Source organism: Salvelinus sp. IW2-2015, linkage group LG35, assembly GCF_002910315.2.
Source record: "Salvelinus sp. IW2-2015 linkage group LG35, ASM291031v2, whole genome shotgun sequence".
NCBI lineage: Eukaryota > Metazoa > Chordata > Actinopteri > Salmoniformes > Salmonidae > Salvelinus > Salvelinus sp. IW2-2015.
The window spans coordinates 11,474,299-11,492,845 of record NC_036874.1 but is presented as its reverse complement, the minus strand read 5'-3'; the positions used below and the strand labels follow the sequence as shown (position 1 = coordinate 11,492,845).

The following is an 18,547-nucleotide window of genomic DNA, read 5'->3' as shown; positions in this document are numbered from 1 at the left end:
CAAAAGTGACCAAAACATCAGCCAGGAAGCATAGGAACTGAGAAGTGGTCTGTGGTCACCACCTGCAGAATCACTCCTTTTTTGGGGGTGTCTTGCTAATTGCCTATAATTTCTACCTGTTGTCTATTCCATTTGCACAACAGCATGTGGAATTTATTGTCAATCAGTGTTGCTTCCTAAGTGGACAGTTTGATTTCACAGAAGTGTGATTGACTTGGAGTTACATTGTGTTGTTTAAGTGTTCCCTTTATTTTTTGGAGCAGTGTATATATAGTATCAATCAAAAGTTTGGACACACCTACTCATTCAAGGGTTTTTCTTTATTTTTTACTATTTTCTAATAATGAAGACATCAAAACTATGAATTAACACATATGGAATCATGTAGTAACCAAAAAAGTATTAAACAAATCAAAATATATTTTAGATTCTTCAAAGTAGCCACCCTTTGCCTTGATGACAGCTTGCACACTCTTGGCATTCTCTCAACCAGCTTCACCTGGTTGAAAGTCTTGAAGGACTTCCCACATATGGGCCCCCGAGTGGTGCTGCGGTCTAAGGCACTGTATCTCAGTGCTAGAGGTGTCACTACAGACCCTGGTTCGATTCCAGGCTGTATCATAACCGGTTGTGATTGGGAGTCCTTTATGGAGGTGCACAATTGGTCAAGCGTGGTTAAGATTTTCCTGGGGTAGGCGGTCATTGTAAATAAGAATTTGTTCTCAACTGACTTGCCTCATTAAAATAAAAATATCCTGTTCACTTGTTGGCTGCTTTTCCTGTGGTCCAACTCATCCCAAACCATCTCAATTGGGTTGAGGTTGGGAGATTGTGGAGGCCAGGTCATTTGATGCAGCCCTCCATTACTCTCCTTCTTGGTCAAATAGCCCTTACACAGCCTGGAGGTGTGTTGGGTCATTGTCTTGTTGAAAAACAAACAATAGTCCCACGAAGCGCAAACCAGATGGATGCCGTATTGCTGCAGAATGCTGTGGTAGCCATGCTGGTTAAGTGTGCCTTGAATTCTAAATAAATCACAGAGAGTGTCACCAGCAAAGCACCCCCAAACCATCACACCTCCTACTCCATGCTTCATGGTGGGAACCACAGACCAAAGGACAAATTTCCACCAGTCAAATGTCCATTGCTCGTGTTTCTTGGCCAAAGCAAGTCTCTTCTTCTTATTGGTGTCCTTTAGTAGTGGTTTCTTTGCTGCAATTCAACGATGAAGGCCTGATTCACACAGTCTCCTCTGAACAGTTGATGCTGAGATGTGTCTGGTACTTGAACTCTGTGAAGCATTTATTTGGGCTGCAAAGTGAAGTGCAGTTAACTCTAATGAACTTATCCTCTGCAGCAGAGGTGACATAGTTTCCTGTGGCGGTCCTCATGAGAGCCAGTTTCATCATAGCGGTATTTGCGACTGCACTTTAAGAAACTTTCAAAGTTCTTGAAATGTTCCGGATTGACTGATCTTCATGTCCTGAAGGAATGTCATTTCTCTTTGCTTATTTGAGCTGTTCTTGCCATAATATGGACTTGGTCTTTTACCAAATAGGGCTATCTTCTTTACCACCCTACCTTGTCACAACACGACTGATTGGCTCAAACGCATTAAGAAGGAAAGAAATTCCACAAATTAACGTTTAACAAGGCACACCTGTTAATTAAAATGTATTCCAGGTGACTACCTCATGAAACTGGTTGAGAGAATGCCAAGAGTGAGCAAAGCTGTCATCAAGGCAAAGGGTGGCTACTTTAAAGAATCTCAAATATAAAATATATTTTGATTTGTTTAACACTTTTGTGGTTATTACATGATTCCATATGTGTAATTTCATAGTTTTGATGTCTTCACTATTATTCTAAAATGTAGAAAATAGTAAAAATAAAGAAAAACCTTTGAATAAGTAGGTTTGTCCAAACTTTTGACTGGTACTGTTTATTAATTTATTCAGCACTGTGTATATTACTGAGTAGTTCCTGATATTGATATGGGATGGATGTAAGAATTTGACATTCAGCATATATTTTAATTGATAATTGTTGTTCCCTGTACAGTGTTTGAACATGGTAAAATGGGAAAAGACGTACAAGAAACCGTTATCTCATATATTGATGATGACCTTCTACTGCCAACATCATTCCTCGCCTCACAGGAGTAACGACCTTTGTCCTTTGGCTGTACACTGCTGAAGGTGTACTCCTTTAAAGCATTGGTTATTGTGTTGTTGTCTTTGAACCAAGACCATGAACGCACTTCAGGGTTGCTTTGCTGCACCATGCAAGTTAATTTGATTTGATCTCCTTCTTTGATTGTAGAGAGATCCTTATATGTTTCAATGTGCACTCCGACAGGAGCATCTGAAAGAGAAAGTATTCCAATTGAATAAAATCTGTGTAGGCTGCCTTCATTGTCTATGTATTAAAAAGTCAATTCCACAATGTATATAAGCCTGGATGTGAGACAGAGACTGCCTAAAACATTATTTAAATGAATTCTTCCTTGATTGCATTTCCCTATGATACAAAATGTACATCTGGACTACACAAATAGGGAATATCTCACATTTAACATTTATTGTAACAACGTTTGAGTCGTGGGTCCCATGTTGGTTTACAGCTTTGCAGTAGTAATTCCCGCCCTGTGTAGATGTGATAGATCGGATCAACAATACTGTTCCAATGAATTTGGTCTTTTGACTGTCTTTAAACCAGGAGTAGGTAGCATTGGGGTGCCCTCTGCTGGAACAAGTGAGGGTGACAGGCTGTCCTTCCTTGACATTTGACAAATCTACAACAGCCTTCGTCTCCTTAGGGGCATCTTTTAAAGAGAAGACAAAAAAAGTCAAGTGATCATAGAAATTGCTCAACTCTGAAAACAAGAAGCACAAAACATCAAATCAAATTAGTAGGGTAATTTCTTTGTAATAGAAAATGGTTGAAACAAAAAGAATGGAATGGTTATGATAAGGCTAATCAAGCGCTTTACTCTATCTGTGTCGCTGAAGCGGTACAGATTGTAGGATATACATTTAAAGGTAATTCCCGATTTGAGACGACATATGCCGCGTTTATCGTGAATGCAGTCTCTGCTAACACAGGAACATTGCCTTTAAATTTCAATCATGCTGTAACGCTGAACTTCCGCGATACGATAAACACAGTTTGAACTAGAAAGTCAGTAATGAACTCACATTCAACCGTCAGCTCGATGCTCTTCCTCACACACTGGTCTTTGGTCCCCTGTGGTTGACAGGAGAGCACCCTCCCATCATCCTGCCAGCTAGCATTAAAGCTGAACGCACTGCTTCTACGGTTATCCTCGTAGGTGTGAACAGGCATTACGGTCTGACCAAGCCCTGTGAACTCTGGGTGTGATCCACATGCCCCTGACGTGAAGCATCGAATGGTCACAGGCTCAGACTCTTTAACTGTTGATGGTTTCAACTTCTGAACTCTAACCTGGCACGGATCATCTACAGTGGCAAGACATTAGACAGAGACAGAACACCATATTGTACATTACAACACTGTCAATCGAATAGCTGTGATTATTTGGATTATTATTGGAAATTTATATCCAGATGTATCTGTAAGGTGAACTTGCCTTCAACTGTAAGATTCAGACCTGCTTGAGTCATCCATTTTGCATTTTCCATTTTCTTTCCTATATATCTGAATTTGTAGATCCCACTGTCAGTCTTTTCCAGGTTGTTGATGAGTAGGCTGCAGTCGCTTTGCCTTCCAAAATTCACAGAACCAATGTACTTTACTCTGTCTGCAAATTCAGGGGCAGGGGTTTGGGCCTTCATGTTACTGTTTACAATTGTGCCAGTGAAATCCTTCATGGTTTCATTCCACTTTGCATTTTTCATCCAAAACCATTGCTCTTGTTCATCTTTCACCAAGCCGGTAGCAGTGCATTTGATTGTAATGCAGGAACCCTCCTTTGCGGCCAAGTGCTCTTCAGTTATTTTGAAGGGTATTTCAAGATAGCAAAAAGAAACTATGATGGACAAAGAGGAAAGCAAGATTAGAATAGTACAGTTTTTTTGTATGCAATTTTCACAAGTATATGGTATATTTTCACAACGCTTAGTACAAAACTCAGGACAGATTTATCAAAAAGGCAGTTCAAACCTCGAAGCACATTTTCAATAAGTACAACACAGAATCGTACAGTCACTTTTTCACCAAACGTAATCAGTGTTTCATCTAGAAAGACATGTTTCACATGTTCATAGAGAGAAATTGCTTTTCACAATGCAATGCTCACATTACTTTTGATATGATTGTCTTCTCATTCGTTCAAATACATTTCACGATTACTTAATCCGACTGCTCTTAATTTATAATCACTTAACCGTTTGGTAAACCTATAGATTTTAAATTGGTCAGTCTAGAACTACATAATGAAAATGTATGTTTGTAATGTATTAACATATAAAGTATGATACTTTAATGTACTATTATGATGATGACTATTCTGATTATATTCACAGTAAGTAAAAAAATATCAGATATTGACAAGATCAGAGATGTACTGTCACACCCTGATCTGTTTCACCTGTCCTCGTTATTGTCTCCACCCCCTCCAGGTGTCGCTTGTTTTTTCCAGTGTATTTATCCCTGTGTTTCCTGTCTCTCTGTGCCAGTTCATCTTGTTTCCCCCAGTGTATTTATCCCTGTGTTTCCTGTCTCTCTGTGCCAGTTCATCTTGTTTCCCCCAGTGTATTTATCCCTGTGTTTCCTGTCTCTCTGTGCCAGTTCGTCTTGTATGTTCCAAGTCCACCAGTGGCTTTCCTGTACTCCTGCCTTTGCTATTCTCTTTTTTTCTGCAGTAGTTTATGTGTCGGGGGGCTAGGGTCAGTTGGTTATATCTGGAGTACTTCTCCTGTCCTATCCAGTGTCCTGTGTGAATTTAAGTATGCTCTCTCTAATTCTCTCCTTCTCTCTTTCTTTCTCTCTCTCGGAGGACCTGAGCCCTAGGACCATGCGTCAGGACGACCGGGCATGATGACTCCTTGCTGTCCCCAGTCCACCTGGHCTTGCTGCTGTTCCAGTTTCAACTGTTCTGCCTGCGGTTATGGAACCCTGACCTGTCCACCGGACGTGCTACCTGTCCCAGACCTGCTGTTTTCAACTCTTAATGATCGGCTATGAAAAGCCAACTGACATTTATTCCTGATTATTATTTGACCATGCTGGTAATTTATGAACATTTTGAACATCTTGGCCATGTTCTGTTATAATCTCCACCCGGCACAGCCAGAAGAGGACTGGCCACCCCTCATAGCCTGGTTCCTCTCTAGGTTTCTTCCTAGGTTTTGGCCTTTCTAGGGAGTTTTTCCCAGCCACCGTGCTTCTACACCTGCATTGCTTGCTGTTTGGGTTTTAGGCTGGGTTTCTGTACAGCACTTCGAGATATTAGCTGATGTACGAAGGGCTATATAAAATAAAATAAAATAAACTTGATTCTAGTCCTCCCGGTTTTCATCCTTGCCTGTTCTGGACGCTGTCAGCTCAGAGGCTGCCTGCCACCTCTGAAAAAACCCAATCACCCAGTAATTTTTTCCCTCTCTGTGGTGAGTTGGTACAGCCTATCCCGGCTCCATGAGAACCCTGCTTACCTCCTCTGGAGCGATATTCGGGGAATCCTGGTGCCTGCCGGGGTTTTCTTTCTCAGTGCTCACTTATTTTTGAGTTACAGCCATCTTCGTTTCCTTCAGACCAATCGAAGATAGCGTATATCATTACGCTAATGTCGGGAAGTGCGCTCTCCTGGGCTACGGCAGTTTGGGAGCAACAATCTGCCATTTGTGGTCATCTGGAGGAATTTATGGCAGAGATGAGAAAGGTATTTGAGTCTCCGGTATCTGGGAGAAAGGCGGCCAGTAAACTGCTTGACTTACGTCAAAACTCCTGTAGTGTGGCAGACTACGCGGTTGATTTTCGCACGTTGGCCCGCCGTGAGTGCCTGGAATCCGGAGTCTCTTTTCGATACTTTTCTGCACGGATTATCTGAGGATGTCAAGGATGCGCTAGCTGCTCGGGAATTACCGGAGGACCTCGACTACCTTATCGCTCTAACCATCAAAATCGATGGACGCCTAATGGAACGTAGGAGTGAGAGGAGGTCTGGTATCGGGCACACTAGTGCACCCGCTATGGCTCGTTCACCTTCGAGGGAATCTATGATGTTTCTGAAGGCAGCTTTTCCGAGAGGATTTGAAGCCACCTGAGCCCTCCCGTGAATCTATGATGGGTGAGTTGGATACTCCTGAGGCTATGCAGTTGGGAAGAGCTAGGTTATCAGTTGGGGAACACTCACGGAGGATGAACAGTAATTGTTGTCTGCACTGTGGAGGGGCAGGACACTTTATAGCTAACTGTCCTATTAGGAAACCCTTGTCTTGAGTGGGTACCAGTGCTATGGTGAATCAGACTGGGAGTTCCCTAATTCCCATCACCTGCACACCCTTTTTTGTGCTTGTGCTGTGGGGAGACCAATCCAAGTCTCTCTGAGTGGTCACTGACTCTGGGGCTGATGAATGTCTTATGGATGCCACGATAACTTCGGAGCTTGGTATTCCCACTCAGCCTCTCTCTGTGYCCATGGATGCTTGGGCACTGGACGCCGCTCTATAGGGGAAGTCACCCATAGTACTGTGCCTGTTCAATTACGGGTTTCTGGAAACCACAGTGACACAATACAGTTCCTCCTCATTGCATCTCCCCATGTTCCAGTCATTTTTGTATTTTCCTGGCTACAAAAACACAATCCTGTGATTGACTGGACCACAAGCTCCATCCTGGGTTGGAGCCCATTTTGCCATTCCCACTGCCTTCAAGCAGCACAGCCTTCCCCAAGTCGTCTTCCTCAGGACGTTAGCAAGACTGTGGATGTTTCTGCTGTTCCCACTGAGTACCATGACCTCCTGGAGGTCTTCAGTAAGGCACGTGCTACTTCCCTTCCCCCGCACCGTCCTTATGACTGTGCGACTGACATTCTCCCAGGCATTACACCACCTCAGGGTATGTTGTATTCTCTGTCCGGACCAGAGACCAAAGCTATGGAGGAGTACATAGAGGAGTCTCTGGTCACTGGGGCCGTCCGTCCGTCCGTCKGCATCTCCTGCCGGCGCAGGGTTTTTCTTTGTGGAGAAGAAGGACAAGAACCTGCGTACGTGCATTGACTACCGGGGACTTAACGACATTACTGTCAAGAATCGTTACCCCCTACCTCTCCTCTGCGTTTGAACCTCCCCAGGGGGCCACCATATTTTCCAAGTTGGACCTTCTAAATGCCTACCACCTGGTTCAGATACGCGAGGGGGATGAGTGGAAGACAGCCTTCAACACAGCAAGTGGACATTTTGATTACCAGGTCATGCCATTTGGACTCACCAACGCCACTGCTTCGGGACATGCTAAACCGATTTGTGTTCATGTACCTTGATGACATCCTGTTTTTTTCCCGATCAGCACAAGAACATGTTCTTCATGTCAGACAGGTCCTTCAGCGCTTCGCGGAGAACCAACTGTTTGTGAAAGCCGAGAAGTGTGCGTTTCAGCGCTCTACAATCACCTTTCTGGGATATGTCATTGCTGAGGACAATGTTCAGATGGATCCTGGAAAGGTGAAAGCAGTAGTGGATTGACCTCAACCAACGTCCAGGGTACAGTTGCAACGATTTCTTGGATTTACAAACTTCTACCGCCATTTCATTCAGGGTTACATCCTCATCCATCCGGACCCCTCACGTCAATTTGTGGTGGAAGTGGATGCTTCGAATGTTGGAGTGGGGGCCATCCTGACCCAGCAATCTGCCCAGGACCAGAAGCTTCATCCCTGTGCCTTCCTGTCCCATTGTCTCAATCCTGCTGAAAGGATCTACAATGTTGGCAACCGAGAACTCCTAGCAGTGAAGATGGCGTTGGAAGAGTGGAGGCACTGGCTGGAAGGAGCAGAGCAGCCATTCCTGGTCTGGACCAACCATAAAAACCTGGAATATCTCCGTACAGCCAAGTGCCTTAGCTTCAGACAGGCCCGGTGAGCCCTCCTGTTCACCAGATTTAACTTCACCATCTCCTACCGCCCAGGGTCAAAGAATGTGAAGCCTGACAAGCTCCCCCGCCTATACAGTTCCTTTGCCACACCCTCGACCTCTGAAACCATTCTCTCTACCTCATGCCTTGCTGCCACTGTGGATTGGGGTATTGAGAACCTGGTCCGAGGCACAACGCTCCCAGCTTGGACCTGAATGGGGCCCGACTAACCGGCTGTTTGTCCCTAATCCAGTCCGGTCCCGGGTCCTGGAATGGACTCATTCCTCCAGGCTGACCTGTCATCCAGGGTCCCATTGTACACTAGCCTTCCTTCGACAACGTTTCTGGTGGCCCACAATGATCCCTGACGTCTCTACCTTCGTCACCGCATGCACGGTGTGTGCTCAAAACAAGACTCCACGGCAAGCTCCTTCTGGCCTCCTGCAGCCACTACCGTTCCCTTATCGTCCTTGGTCTCAYATATCTCTGGACTTTGTCACTGGGCTCCCTCCGTCTGATGGCAACACTGTCATTCTGATGGTAGTCGACCAGTTCTCCAAGGCTGCCCATTTCATCCCTCTCCCCTAACTACCTTCTGCCAAGGAGACGGCCCAGCTTATAGTGCAGCATGTCTTCCGGATCCATGGACTCTCGGTAGACATGGTCTCCGATCAGGGTCCTCAGTTCTCGTCTCAGTTCTGGGTCGTCGGCCAGCCTGTCATCCGGATTCCATCCCCAAACTAATGGTCAGTCGGAGCGATCCAATCAAGACCTGGAGACCACCATAAGGTGCCTGGTCTCAACCAACGCCACTACCTGGAGCCGCCAACTTGTCTGGGTGGAGTATGCCCAGAACACTCTTCCCAGTTCTTCCACGGGACTCTCCACGGGACTCTCTTTCGAGTGCTCCATGAGGTATCAGCCTCCCCTCTTCCCTGAACTAGAGCAGGAGGTCAGCGTACCCTCGGCCCAGATGTTTGTCCGCCGCTGTCGACGTACCTGGTGAAGAGCCAGGGCGGTTATAAGCGGACCGTTGCCGAACCCCAGCTCCTCGCTACCGCATTGGGCAGAGGGTATGGCTGTCCACACGGGACCTGCCCCTTCGGGTAGAGTCCGTCAAACTATCCCCTCGTTTCATTGGTCCTTTTCCCATCTCCAGAGTCCTGAATTCCACTGCTGTCCGTCTTGTGTTACCCCGTACCCTCCGTATTCACCCTACCTTCCGTGGAGAGACTGTGTCTTAGTTTTAAGCCTGTGTCTCACTGTTCTTTGTCTTATGTGTTGTGACAAGGTAGGGGTGGTATACAGAAGATAGCCTTATTTGGTAAAAGACCAAGTCCATATTATGGCAAGAACAACTCAAATAAGAAAAAAGAAATGACAGTCCATCATTACTTTAAGACATGAAGGTCAGTCAATCCGGAACATTTGAAAGTTTCTTCAAGTGCAGTCGCAAAAACCATCAAGAGCTATGATGAAACTGGCTTTCATGAGAACGGCCACAGTTAAGGAAGACCCAGAGTTACTGCTGCTGAGGATAAGTATATTAGAGTTACCAGCCTCGGAAATTGCAGCCCAAATAAATGCTTCACAGAGTTCAAGTAACAGATGCATCTCAACATCAACTGTTCAGTGGAACATGCGTGAATCATGCCTTCATGGTCAAATCGCTGTAAAGAAACCAATACTAAAGGACAGAATAAGAAGAGACTTGATTGGGCCAAGATGTCCAAATTTGATATTTTTGGTTCCAACCGCCGAGTCTTTGTGAGAAGCAGAGTAGGTGAATGGATGATCTCTGCATGTGTGGTTCCCACCTTGAAGCATGGAGGAGGTGGTGTGGTGGTGCTTTGCTGGTGACACTGTTCATGATTTTTTTTAGAATTGAAGGCATACTTAACCAGCATTGCTACCACAGCATCCTGCAGCAATACGCCATTGCATCTGGTTTACGTTTAGTGGGACTGTCATTTGTTTTTCAACAGGACAATGACCCAACACACCTTCAGGCTGTGTAATGGCTATTTGACCAAGAAGGAGTCTGACGGAGTGCTGCATCAGATGACCTGGCCTCCACAATCACCCGACCTCAAACCAATTGAGATGGTTTGGGATGAGTTGAACTGCAGAGTGAAGGAACAGCAGCCAAGAAGTGCTTATCATATGTGAGAACTCCAGGTGAAGCTGATTGAGAGAATGCCAAGAGTGTGCAAAGAGTGGTTACTTTGAAGAATCTAAAATCTAAAATCTATTTTGATTTAACACTTTTTTGGTTACTACATGATTCCATATGTGTTATTTCATAGTTTTGATGTCTTCACTATTATTCTACAATGTAGAAAATAGTAAAAATAAATAAAAACCCTTGAGTGAGTAGGTGTGTCCAAACTTTTGACTGGTACTGTGTGTATATATACAGTGGGGAGAACAAGTATTTGACACACTGCCGATTTTGCAGGTTTTCCTACTTACAAAGCCTGTAGAGATCTGTAATTTTTTATCATAGGTACACATCAACTGTGAGAGACGGAATCTAAAACAAAAATCCAGAAAATCACATTGTATGATTTTTAAGTATTTCATTTGCATTTTATTGCATGACATAAGTATTTGATACATCAGAAAAGCAGAACTTAATATTTGGTACMGAAACCTTTGTTTGCAATTACAGAGATCATACGTTTCCTGTAGTTCTTGACCAGGTTTGCACACACTGCAGCAGGGATTTTGGCCCACTCCTCCATACAGACCTTCTCCAGATCATTCAGGTTTCGGGGCTGTCGCTGGGCAATACGGACTTTCAGCTCCCTCCAAAGATTTTCTATTGGGTTCAGGTCTGGAGACTGGCTAGGCCACTCCAGGACCTTGAGATGCTTCTTACGGAGCCACTCCTTAGTTGCCCTGGCTTGTGTGTTTCGGGTTGTTGTCATGCTGGAAGACCCAGCCACGACCCATCTTCATGCTCTTACTGAGGGAAGGAGGTTGTTGGCCAGATCTCGCGATACATGGCCCCATCCATCCTCTCCTCAATACGGTGCAGTCATCCTGTTCCCTTTGCAGAAAAGCATCCCAAAGAATGATGTTTCCACCTTCATTCTTCACAGTTGGGATGGTATTGAGGAGAGGATGGATCCAAACACGGCGAGTGGAGTTTAGACCAAAAAGCTCTATTCTTGTCTCATCAGACCACATGACCTTCTCCCATTCCTCCTCTGGATCATCCAGATGGTCATTGGCAAACTTCAGACGGGCCTGGACATGCGCTGGCTTGAGCAGGGGGACCTTGCGTGCGATGCAGGACTTTAATCCATGACGGCGTAGTGTGTTACTAATGGTTTTCTTTGAGACTGTGGTCCCAGCTCTCTTCAGGTCATTGACAGGTCCTGCCGTGTAGTTCTGGGCTGATCCCTCACCTTCCTCATGATCATTGATGCCCCACGAGGTGAGATCTTGCATGGAGCCCAGACCGAGGGTGATTGACCGTCATCTTGAACTTCTTCCATTTTCTAATAATTGCGCCAACAGGTGTTGCCTTCTCACCAAGCTGCTTGCCTATTGTTCTGTAGCCCATCCCAGCCTTGTGCAGGTCTACAATTTTATCCCTGATGTCCTTAGACAGCTCTCTGGTCTTAGCCATTGTGGAGAAGTTGGAGTCTGTTTGATTGAGTGTGTGGACAGGTGTCTTTTATACAGGTAACGAGTTCAAACAGGTGCAGTTAATACAGGTAATGAGTGGAGAACAGGAGGGCTTCTTAAAGAAAAACTAACAGGTCTGTGAGAGCCAGAATTCTTACTGGTTGGTAGGTGATCAAATACTTATGTCATGCAATAAATGCAAATTAATCACTTAAAAATCATACAATGTGATTTTCTGGATTTTTGTACATGCTTTGTAAGTAGGAAAACCTGCAAATCGGCAGTGTATCAAATACCTGTTCTCCCACTGTATGTATACAGTATATGCCATTAAATGTAGCAAGCACTTGTTATCCAAAGTACCAACAGTGAGTCAACCATTTTCGTATGTGACCCCTGTCATGGCCGTTGAATGAAGAGGACCAAGGTGCAGCGTGGTGAGCGTACATAATCATTTATTTATTATGACGCCGACAAAAACAATAAACAATCCAAAACAACCGTGAAGGTAAAGGGCTATGAGCCACAAACAAAGTTAACTGTACTGTTCTCAATCAGAGACAACGTAGACAGCTGTCCCTGATTGAGAACCCTACCCGGCCAAAACATAGAAATTCAAATAATAGAACTAAAGAACATAGAATACCCACCTCAAATCACACCCTGACCAAACCAAATAGAGACATAAAAAGGATCTCTAAGGTCAGGGCGTGACAGTACCCCCCCCCCAAGTTGCGGACTCTGGCCGCAAAACCTAAACCTATAGGGGAGGGTCTGGGTGGGCAGCTATCCGCGGTGGCGGCTCAGGTGCGGGACGCAGACCCCGCTCCACCACTGGCTCACCCCACTTTGGTGGCACCTCTGGTGCAGGGACCCTCGTTGCGGGCCCCGGACTGGGGACCCTCGTAGCGGACCCCGGACTGGGCACCCTCGTTGCGGGCCCCGGACTGGGCACCCTAGTTGCGGTACGTGTGGTACGTGGAGCTGCCACAGGGCTCACCAGGCTGGGGAGACATACAGGAGGCCTGGTTCTGGCAGCAGGCAGAGAACTCACCAGGCTGGAGAGACATACAGGAGGCTTTGTCCTTGGCAGAGGCACCGGATACACTGGGCCATGGAGGCACACTGGAGGTCTCGAGCTTAGAGCTGGCACAACCCGTTCTGGCTGGATGCTCACCCTAGCCCGGCAGATGCGGGGAGCTGGGATGTAGCGTACCGGGCTGTGAACACGCACTGGAGACACTGTGCGCTCCACCGCATAACACGGTGCCTGACCAGTACGACGCTCGCCACGGTAAGCACGGGGAGTTGGCTCAGGTCTCCAACCTGATTTCCTCGTGTGCCCCCCGGGCTTCCTTGCTAAGCCTCTCGGGGTTCCTTGCTAGCCGTGTTCCCTTGTAGCACTGGGCCCCTTTACTCGCTACCTCCGCCTTCCTCATTGCTTCCACCTGCTCCCACGGCAGGCGATCCTTTCCGGCCAGGATCTCCTCCCATGTCCAGGATCCTTTGCCGTCCAGGATGTCCTCCCATGTCCAGTCCTCCTGAAAATGCTGCTCCCCCTTACCACGCTGCTTGGTCCTTTGGTGGTGGGAAGTTCTGTCACAGCCGTCAACAGAAGAGGACCAAGGTGCAGCGTGGTGAGCGTACATATTCCTTTTATTTAGAATGACGCCGACAAAACAATATACAATACCAAAACGACCGTGAAGCTTAAGGCTATAGTGCCACAAACAAAGTTAACTTCTCACACTGAAAGGAGGGAAAAAGGGCTACTTAATTAAGTATGGTTCCCAATCAGAGACAACGATAGACAGCTGTCCCTGATTGAGAACCATGCCCGGCCAAAACATAGAAATACAAAATCATAGAAAACAAAAACATAGAATGCCCACCCCAAATCACACCCTGATCAAACCAAATAGAGACATAAAAAGGCTCTCTAAGGGCAGGGCGTGACAACCCCAGTGAAAATCAAACCCACAACTCAGATGTTGCTAGTGCCTTGCTCTTACTAATTGAGCCACACACGACCACTACAATACATAAGTACACTACAATACTGTAAAATACCGTATATATGATATGATTACAATACAAGTGGAAGGTGTATGATTGCCTTCCCGATGAGTGTGTCACCTTCTTTCAGGCTATGGATGAGGCATGCAATGACATCAATCCAGACCGACAGTATGTAGGGCTTAGATTCGCCATGCCTAAAGGTTTTTCCCCCAGGGTCTTGAACAATGAGGACATCTACTGTGATGTTGATGAGATGGCCAAATGATCAAGACAGGCTTGATGAAAACTAGTTCCTGTTATGATTTTAAAGTGTAATTTTATATTAACAATGCATACTTTTTTGCATCAATGTTTTGATCACACATGGGATAGAAATTTTGGAAATTGGATTTTCAGTCCATTTTGATGGGTGTGAAAACGTCCTGTAATTTACTGTACCGCAGCGTATTACATTCGAAAGGCAATTTTGAAATACACCACATGACCAAAAGTATGTGGACACCTGCTCGTCGAACATCTCATTCCAAAATCATGGGCATTAATATGGAGTTGGTCCCCCCTTTGCTGCTATAACAGCCTCCACTCTTCTGGGAAGGCTCTCCACTAGATGTTGGAACAGTACTACTGATTCACCCACAAGAACATTAGTGAGGTCAGACACTGATGTTGGGCGATTAGGCCTGGCTTGCAGTCTTCATTCCAATTCATCCCAAAGGTGTTTAATGTGGTTGAGGTCAGGGCTCTGTGCAGGCCAGTCAAGTTCTTTCACATCGATCTCGACAAACCATTTCCTTATGGACCTTTCTTTGTGCACAGGACACAGGTCAAGATTTCTCTTCACTGGAACTAAGGGGCCTAGCCCGAACCTGAACCGAAAACTGCCCCAGACCATTATTCCTCCTCCAGCAAACTTTACAGTAGGCACTATGCATTCGGGTAGGTAGTGTTCGCCTGGCATCTGGCAAACTCAGATTCGTCTTTCGGACTGCCAGATTGTGAAGCGTAATTCATCACTCCAGAGAACGCATTCCACTGCTCCAGAGTCCAATGGCGGCGAGCTTTACAGCACTCCAGCCGACGCTTGGCATTGTGCATGGTGATCTTAGGCCTGTGTSCGGTTGCTCGCCCATGGGAACCTATTTCATGAAGCTTCCATCAAACAGGTCTTGTGCTGACATTGCAACTGACGACAGACGATTTTTTCTCGCTATGTTCTTCAGCGGTCCCATTCTGTGAGCTTGTGTGGCCTACCACTTCGCGGCTGAGCCGTTGTTGCTCCTATACGTTTCCACTTCACAATAACAGCATTTACAGTTGACAGGGCAGCTCTAGCAGAGCAGAAATTTGATGAACTGATTTGTTGGAAAGGTGGCATCCTATAACGATGCCACGTTGAAAGTCAATGTGCTCTTCAGTTAGGCCAGTCTACTGCCAATGGTTGTCTATGGAGATTGCATGGCTGTGTGCTCGATTTTATAAATGTGGCTGAAATAGTCGAACCCACTAATTTGAAGGGGTGTCCACATACTTTTGTATATATAGTGTATGTATCTTGCATTTTTTTGCTATTGGATTAACTGGTTGTTAAAATAACTCAATTGAGAAAATATCAATATGTTGTGTTTTGGTGATTAAATCAATGTTCCCATGGTATTTCACAGTAAATGTATATTTTCTTCCAAAGGTGGTGTGGTTAAAGATATGTCCAAACAAACTGAATGCACAATAAAAGGTTTTGAATATGAGACTCGCTGTGTTACAAGTGTTACCAGTTTGGAGTTTTGTACTAAGAGTTTTGAAAATCCACCTCATACTTCAAAAATAACACCAAAGCAATTGAAACATTTATAAAATGATATGGAATATATGGTTTTCAGTGCACCTGACAGTAACAGTTACAGTGCATTCTCAAAGTGTAAGAACCGACGCTGGAGATGAGAAGCAGGTACGGAGAGTGAACATTTACTTTTGCACAGACATGGAACAGGACAGGAACATCATCAGAACCGGGTAATACAAAGACATACGACAATTATTGCTGAAGCGGGGAACAGAGCTGGGAAACAGACAGATATAGGGGAGGTAATAACACAGGTGATTGAGCCCAAGTGAGTCCAATGAATCTCTGATRCGCGTGACGAGGGAAGCAGGAGTGTGTAGTGCTGGGCAGCCTGTTGCCCTCGAGCGCCAGGGAGGAAGAGCGGGAGCAGGCGTGACAGGAAAGTATTCAGACTCCTTGACTTTTTCCACATTTTGTAACTTTACAGCCTTATTTGAAAAATGATTAAATTAATTGTTTTTCTCATAAATCTACACACAATACCACATAATGAAAAAGCRAAAACGGATTTTTAGAAATGTTTGCAAATGTATTGAAAATAAAAACAGAAATACCTTATTTACATAGGTATTCAGAGCCTTTGCTATACGACTCGAAATGGAGCTCAGGTGCATCCTGTTTCCATTGATCATCCTTGAGATTTTTCTACAACTTGATTGGAGTCCATCTGTGGAAAATGCTATTGTTGGACATAATTTGGAAAGACACACGCCTGTCTATATAAGATCCCACAGTTGACAGTGCATGTCAGAGCAAAAACCAAGCCATGGGGTCAAAGGAATTGTCCGTAGAGCTCTGAGACAGGATTGTGTCGAGGCATAGATCTGGGGAAGGGTACCAAATCATTTATACAGCATTGAAGGTCCCCAAGAACACATTGGCCTCTATCATTCTTAAATGAAAGAAGTTTGGAACCACCAAGACTCTTACTAGAGCTAGCTGCCCAGCCAAACTGAGCAATCGGGGGAGAAGGGCCCTGGTCAGGGAGGGGACCAAGAACTTGATTTTCACTTGGACAGAGCTACAGAGTTCCTCTGTGGAGATGGGAGAACCTTACAGAAGGACAACCATCTCTGCAGCCCTCCACCAATCAGGCCTTCGTGTTAGAGTGGCCAGACAGAAGCCACTCTTCGATAAAAGGCACATGACATTCCGCTTGGAGTTTGCCAAAAGGCACCTAAAGGAATCTCAGACCATGAGAAACAAGATTCTCTGGTCTGATGAAACCAAGATTGAACTCTATGGCCTGAATGCCAAGCATAATGTCTGGAGGAAACCTGGCACCATGCCTACGGTGAAGCATGGTGGTGGCAACGGCATGGTGTGGGGATGTTTTTCAGCGGCAGGGACTGGATCCTAGTCAGGATCCAGGGAAAGATGAACGGAGCTAAGTACAGAGAAATCCTTGATGAAAACCTGCTCCAGAGCGCTCAGGACCTTAGACTGGGGTGAAGGTTCACCTTCCAACAGGACAATAACCCTAAGCACACAGACAAGAAAATGCAGGTGTTGCTTCGGGACAAGTCTCTGAATGTCCTTGATTGACCCAGCCAGAGCCCGGACTTGAACCCAATCAAACATCTCTGGAGAGACCTGAAAATAGCTGTGCAGCGACGCTTCACATCCAACCTGACAGACCTCGAGAGTATCTGCAAAGAAGAATGGGAAAAACGTTCCAAATACATGTGTGCCAAGCTTGTAGCGTCACACCCAAGAAGACTCAAAGCTGTAATTGATGCCGAAAGTGCTTCAACAAAGTACTGACTAAAGGGTCTGAATACTTATGTAAATGCAATATTTTTTTATTTTATCATTTTGTCATTATGGGGTATTGTGTGTAGTTTGAAGAAATAAACAATTTAATCCGGTTTAGAATAAGGTTGTAAAGTAACAGAATGTGGAAAAAGTCAAGAGGTCTGAACACTTTCTTAATGCACTGTATATTTCATATGTAACTAAATAAGATAAAATGTTTACCTACCATTTAACAGCATCAGAAGAACTCTCAAGAAATGGAACATTTCAACTGTTCTCTTGAGTATCATGATTATTACTGGATATCTGTATTAGAAACATACTATTAGTGTGTGTGTGTGTGTGTGTGTGTGTGTGTGTTTGTGTGTGTGTGTGTGTGTGTGTGTGTGTGTGTGTACGTACGTATGTGGGGGTGTGAGTGTATGTGTATTGTGTTGTGTGTGTGTGTGTGTATCTGTGTACGCACGTGGGAGTGTTGTGTGTGTGTGTGTGTACGTACGTATGTGGGGGTGTGAGTGTATGTGTATCTGTGTACGCACGTGGGAGTGTGTGTGTGTGTGTGTACGTACGTATGTGGGGTGTGAGTGTATGTGTATCTGTGTACGCACGTGGGAGTGGTGTGGTGTGTGTTGTGTGTGTGTGTGTGTGTGTGTGTGTGTGTGTGTGTGTGTGTGTGTTGTGTGTGTGTGTGTGTGTGTGTGTGTGTTGTGTGTGTGTGTGTGTGTGTGTGTGTTGTGTGTTGTGTGTGTGTGTGTGTGTGTGTGTGTGTGTGTGTTGCCAAAAAGCATATCTCAGCTGCATATGCCTCTCTGGTTCACTGGTTAAGTAGACAGTCTGAAATAAACTCTATGCCACACCCATAAAACTGCCCTTGATGCTCAAGACATGAGGTGACATTTTTTCAGCTGTTCTTTTGGTTATTCAATTCCATGCCTTTTTTTTACACCAACAACAGAGACCTATATTGGTAAAAATGTATAATAACTGTATTAAAACACATACTTTATAAATAACATATTAATGGCTTAAAGTAGAACTAACAGCATTGTATCTACTTTGCAGATATGAAACAAACAGATCATATCAGTGAAAAATATAAAATTCCCAGTTTATGCTACAAAACCAACTTCATAAGAGGTTTTAAAAATCGGTAATTTTTGAATCAACATTCCATGACGTACACTAAGGCATTGTTGGCAGAATAGATGGACGCAGTTCAATGCATGATTAATATAATTCACCAAT

The 18,547-nt window shown here is 45.0% G+C and overlaps 1 protein-coding gene across 1 annotated transcript in view; it reads right to left on the bottom strand.

Annotated features, from left to right (window-relative positions):
• si:dkey-24p1.1 (B-cell receptor CD22) overlaps nt 1–18,547 on the bottom strand; it is a 38,957-nt gene that overhangs the window by 8,444 nt on the left and 11,966 nt on the right. The window contains exons 2-6 of the mRNA XM_023980211.2: nt 17,529–17,608; nt 3,611–4,009; nt 3,198–3,479; nt 2,570–2,824; nt 2,095–2,364 (exon numbers count right to left, since the gene is read on the bottom strand). Of these exons, the coding sequence (XP_023835979.1) occupies nt 2,095–2,364; nt 2,570–2,824; nt 3,198–3,479; nt 3,611–4,009; nt 17,529–17,608 (1,286 nt within the window). The remainder of the gene's footprint in view (nt 1–2,094; nt 2,365–2,569; nt 2,825–3,197; nt 3,480–3,610; nt 4,010–17,528; nt 17,609–18,547) is intronic.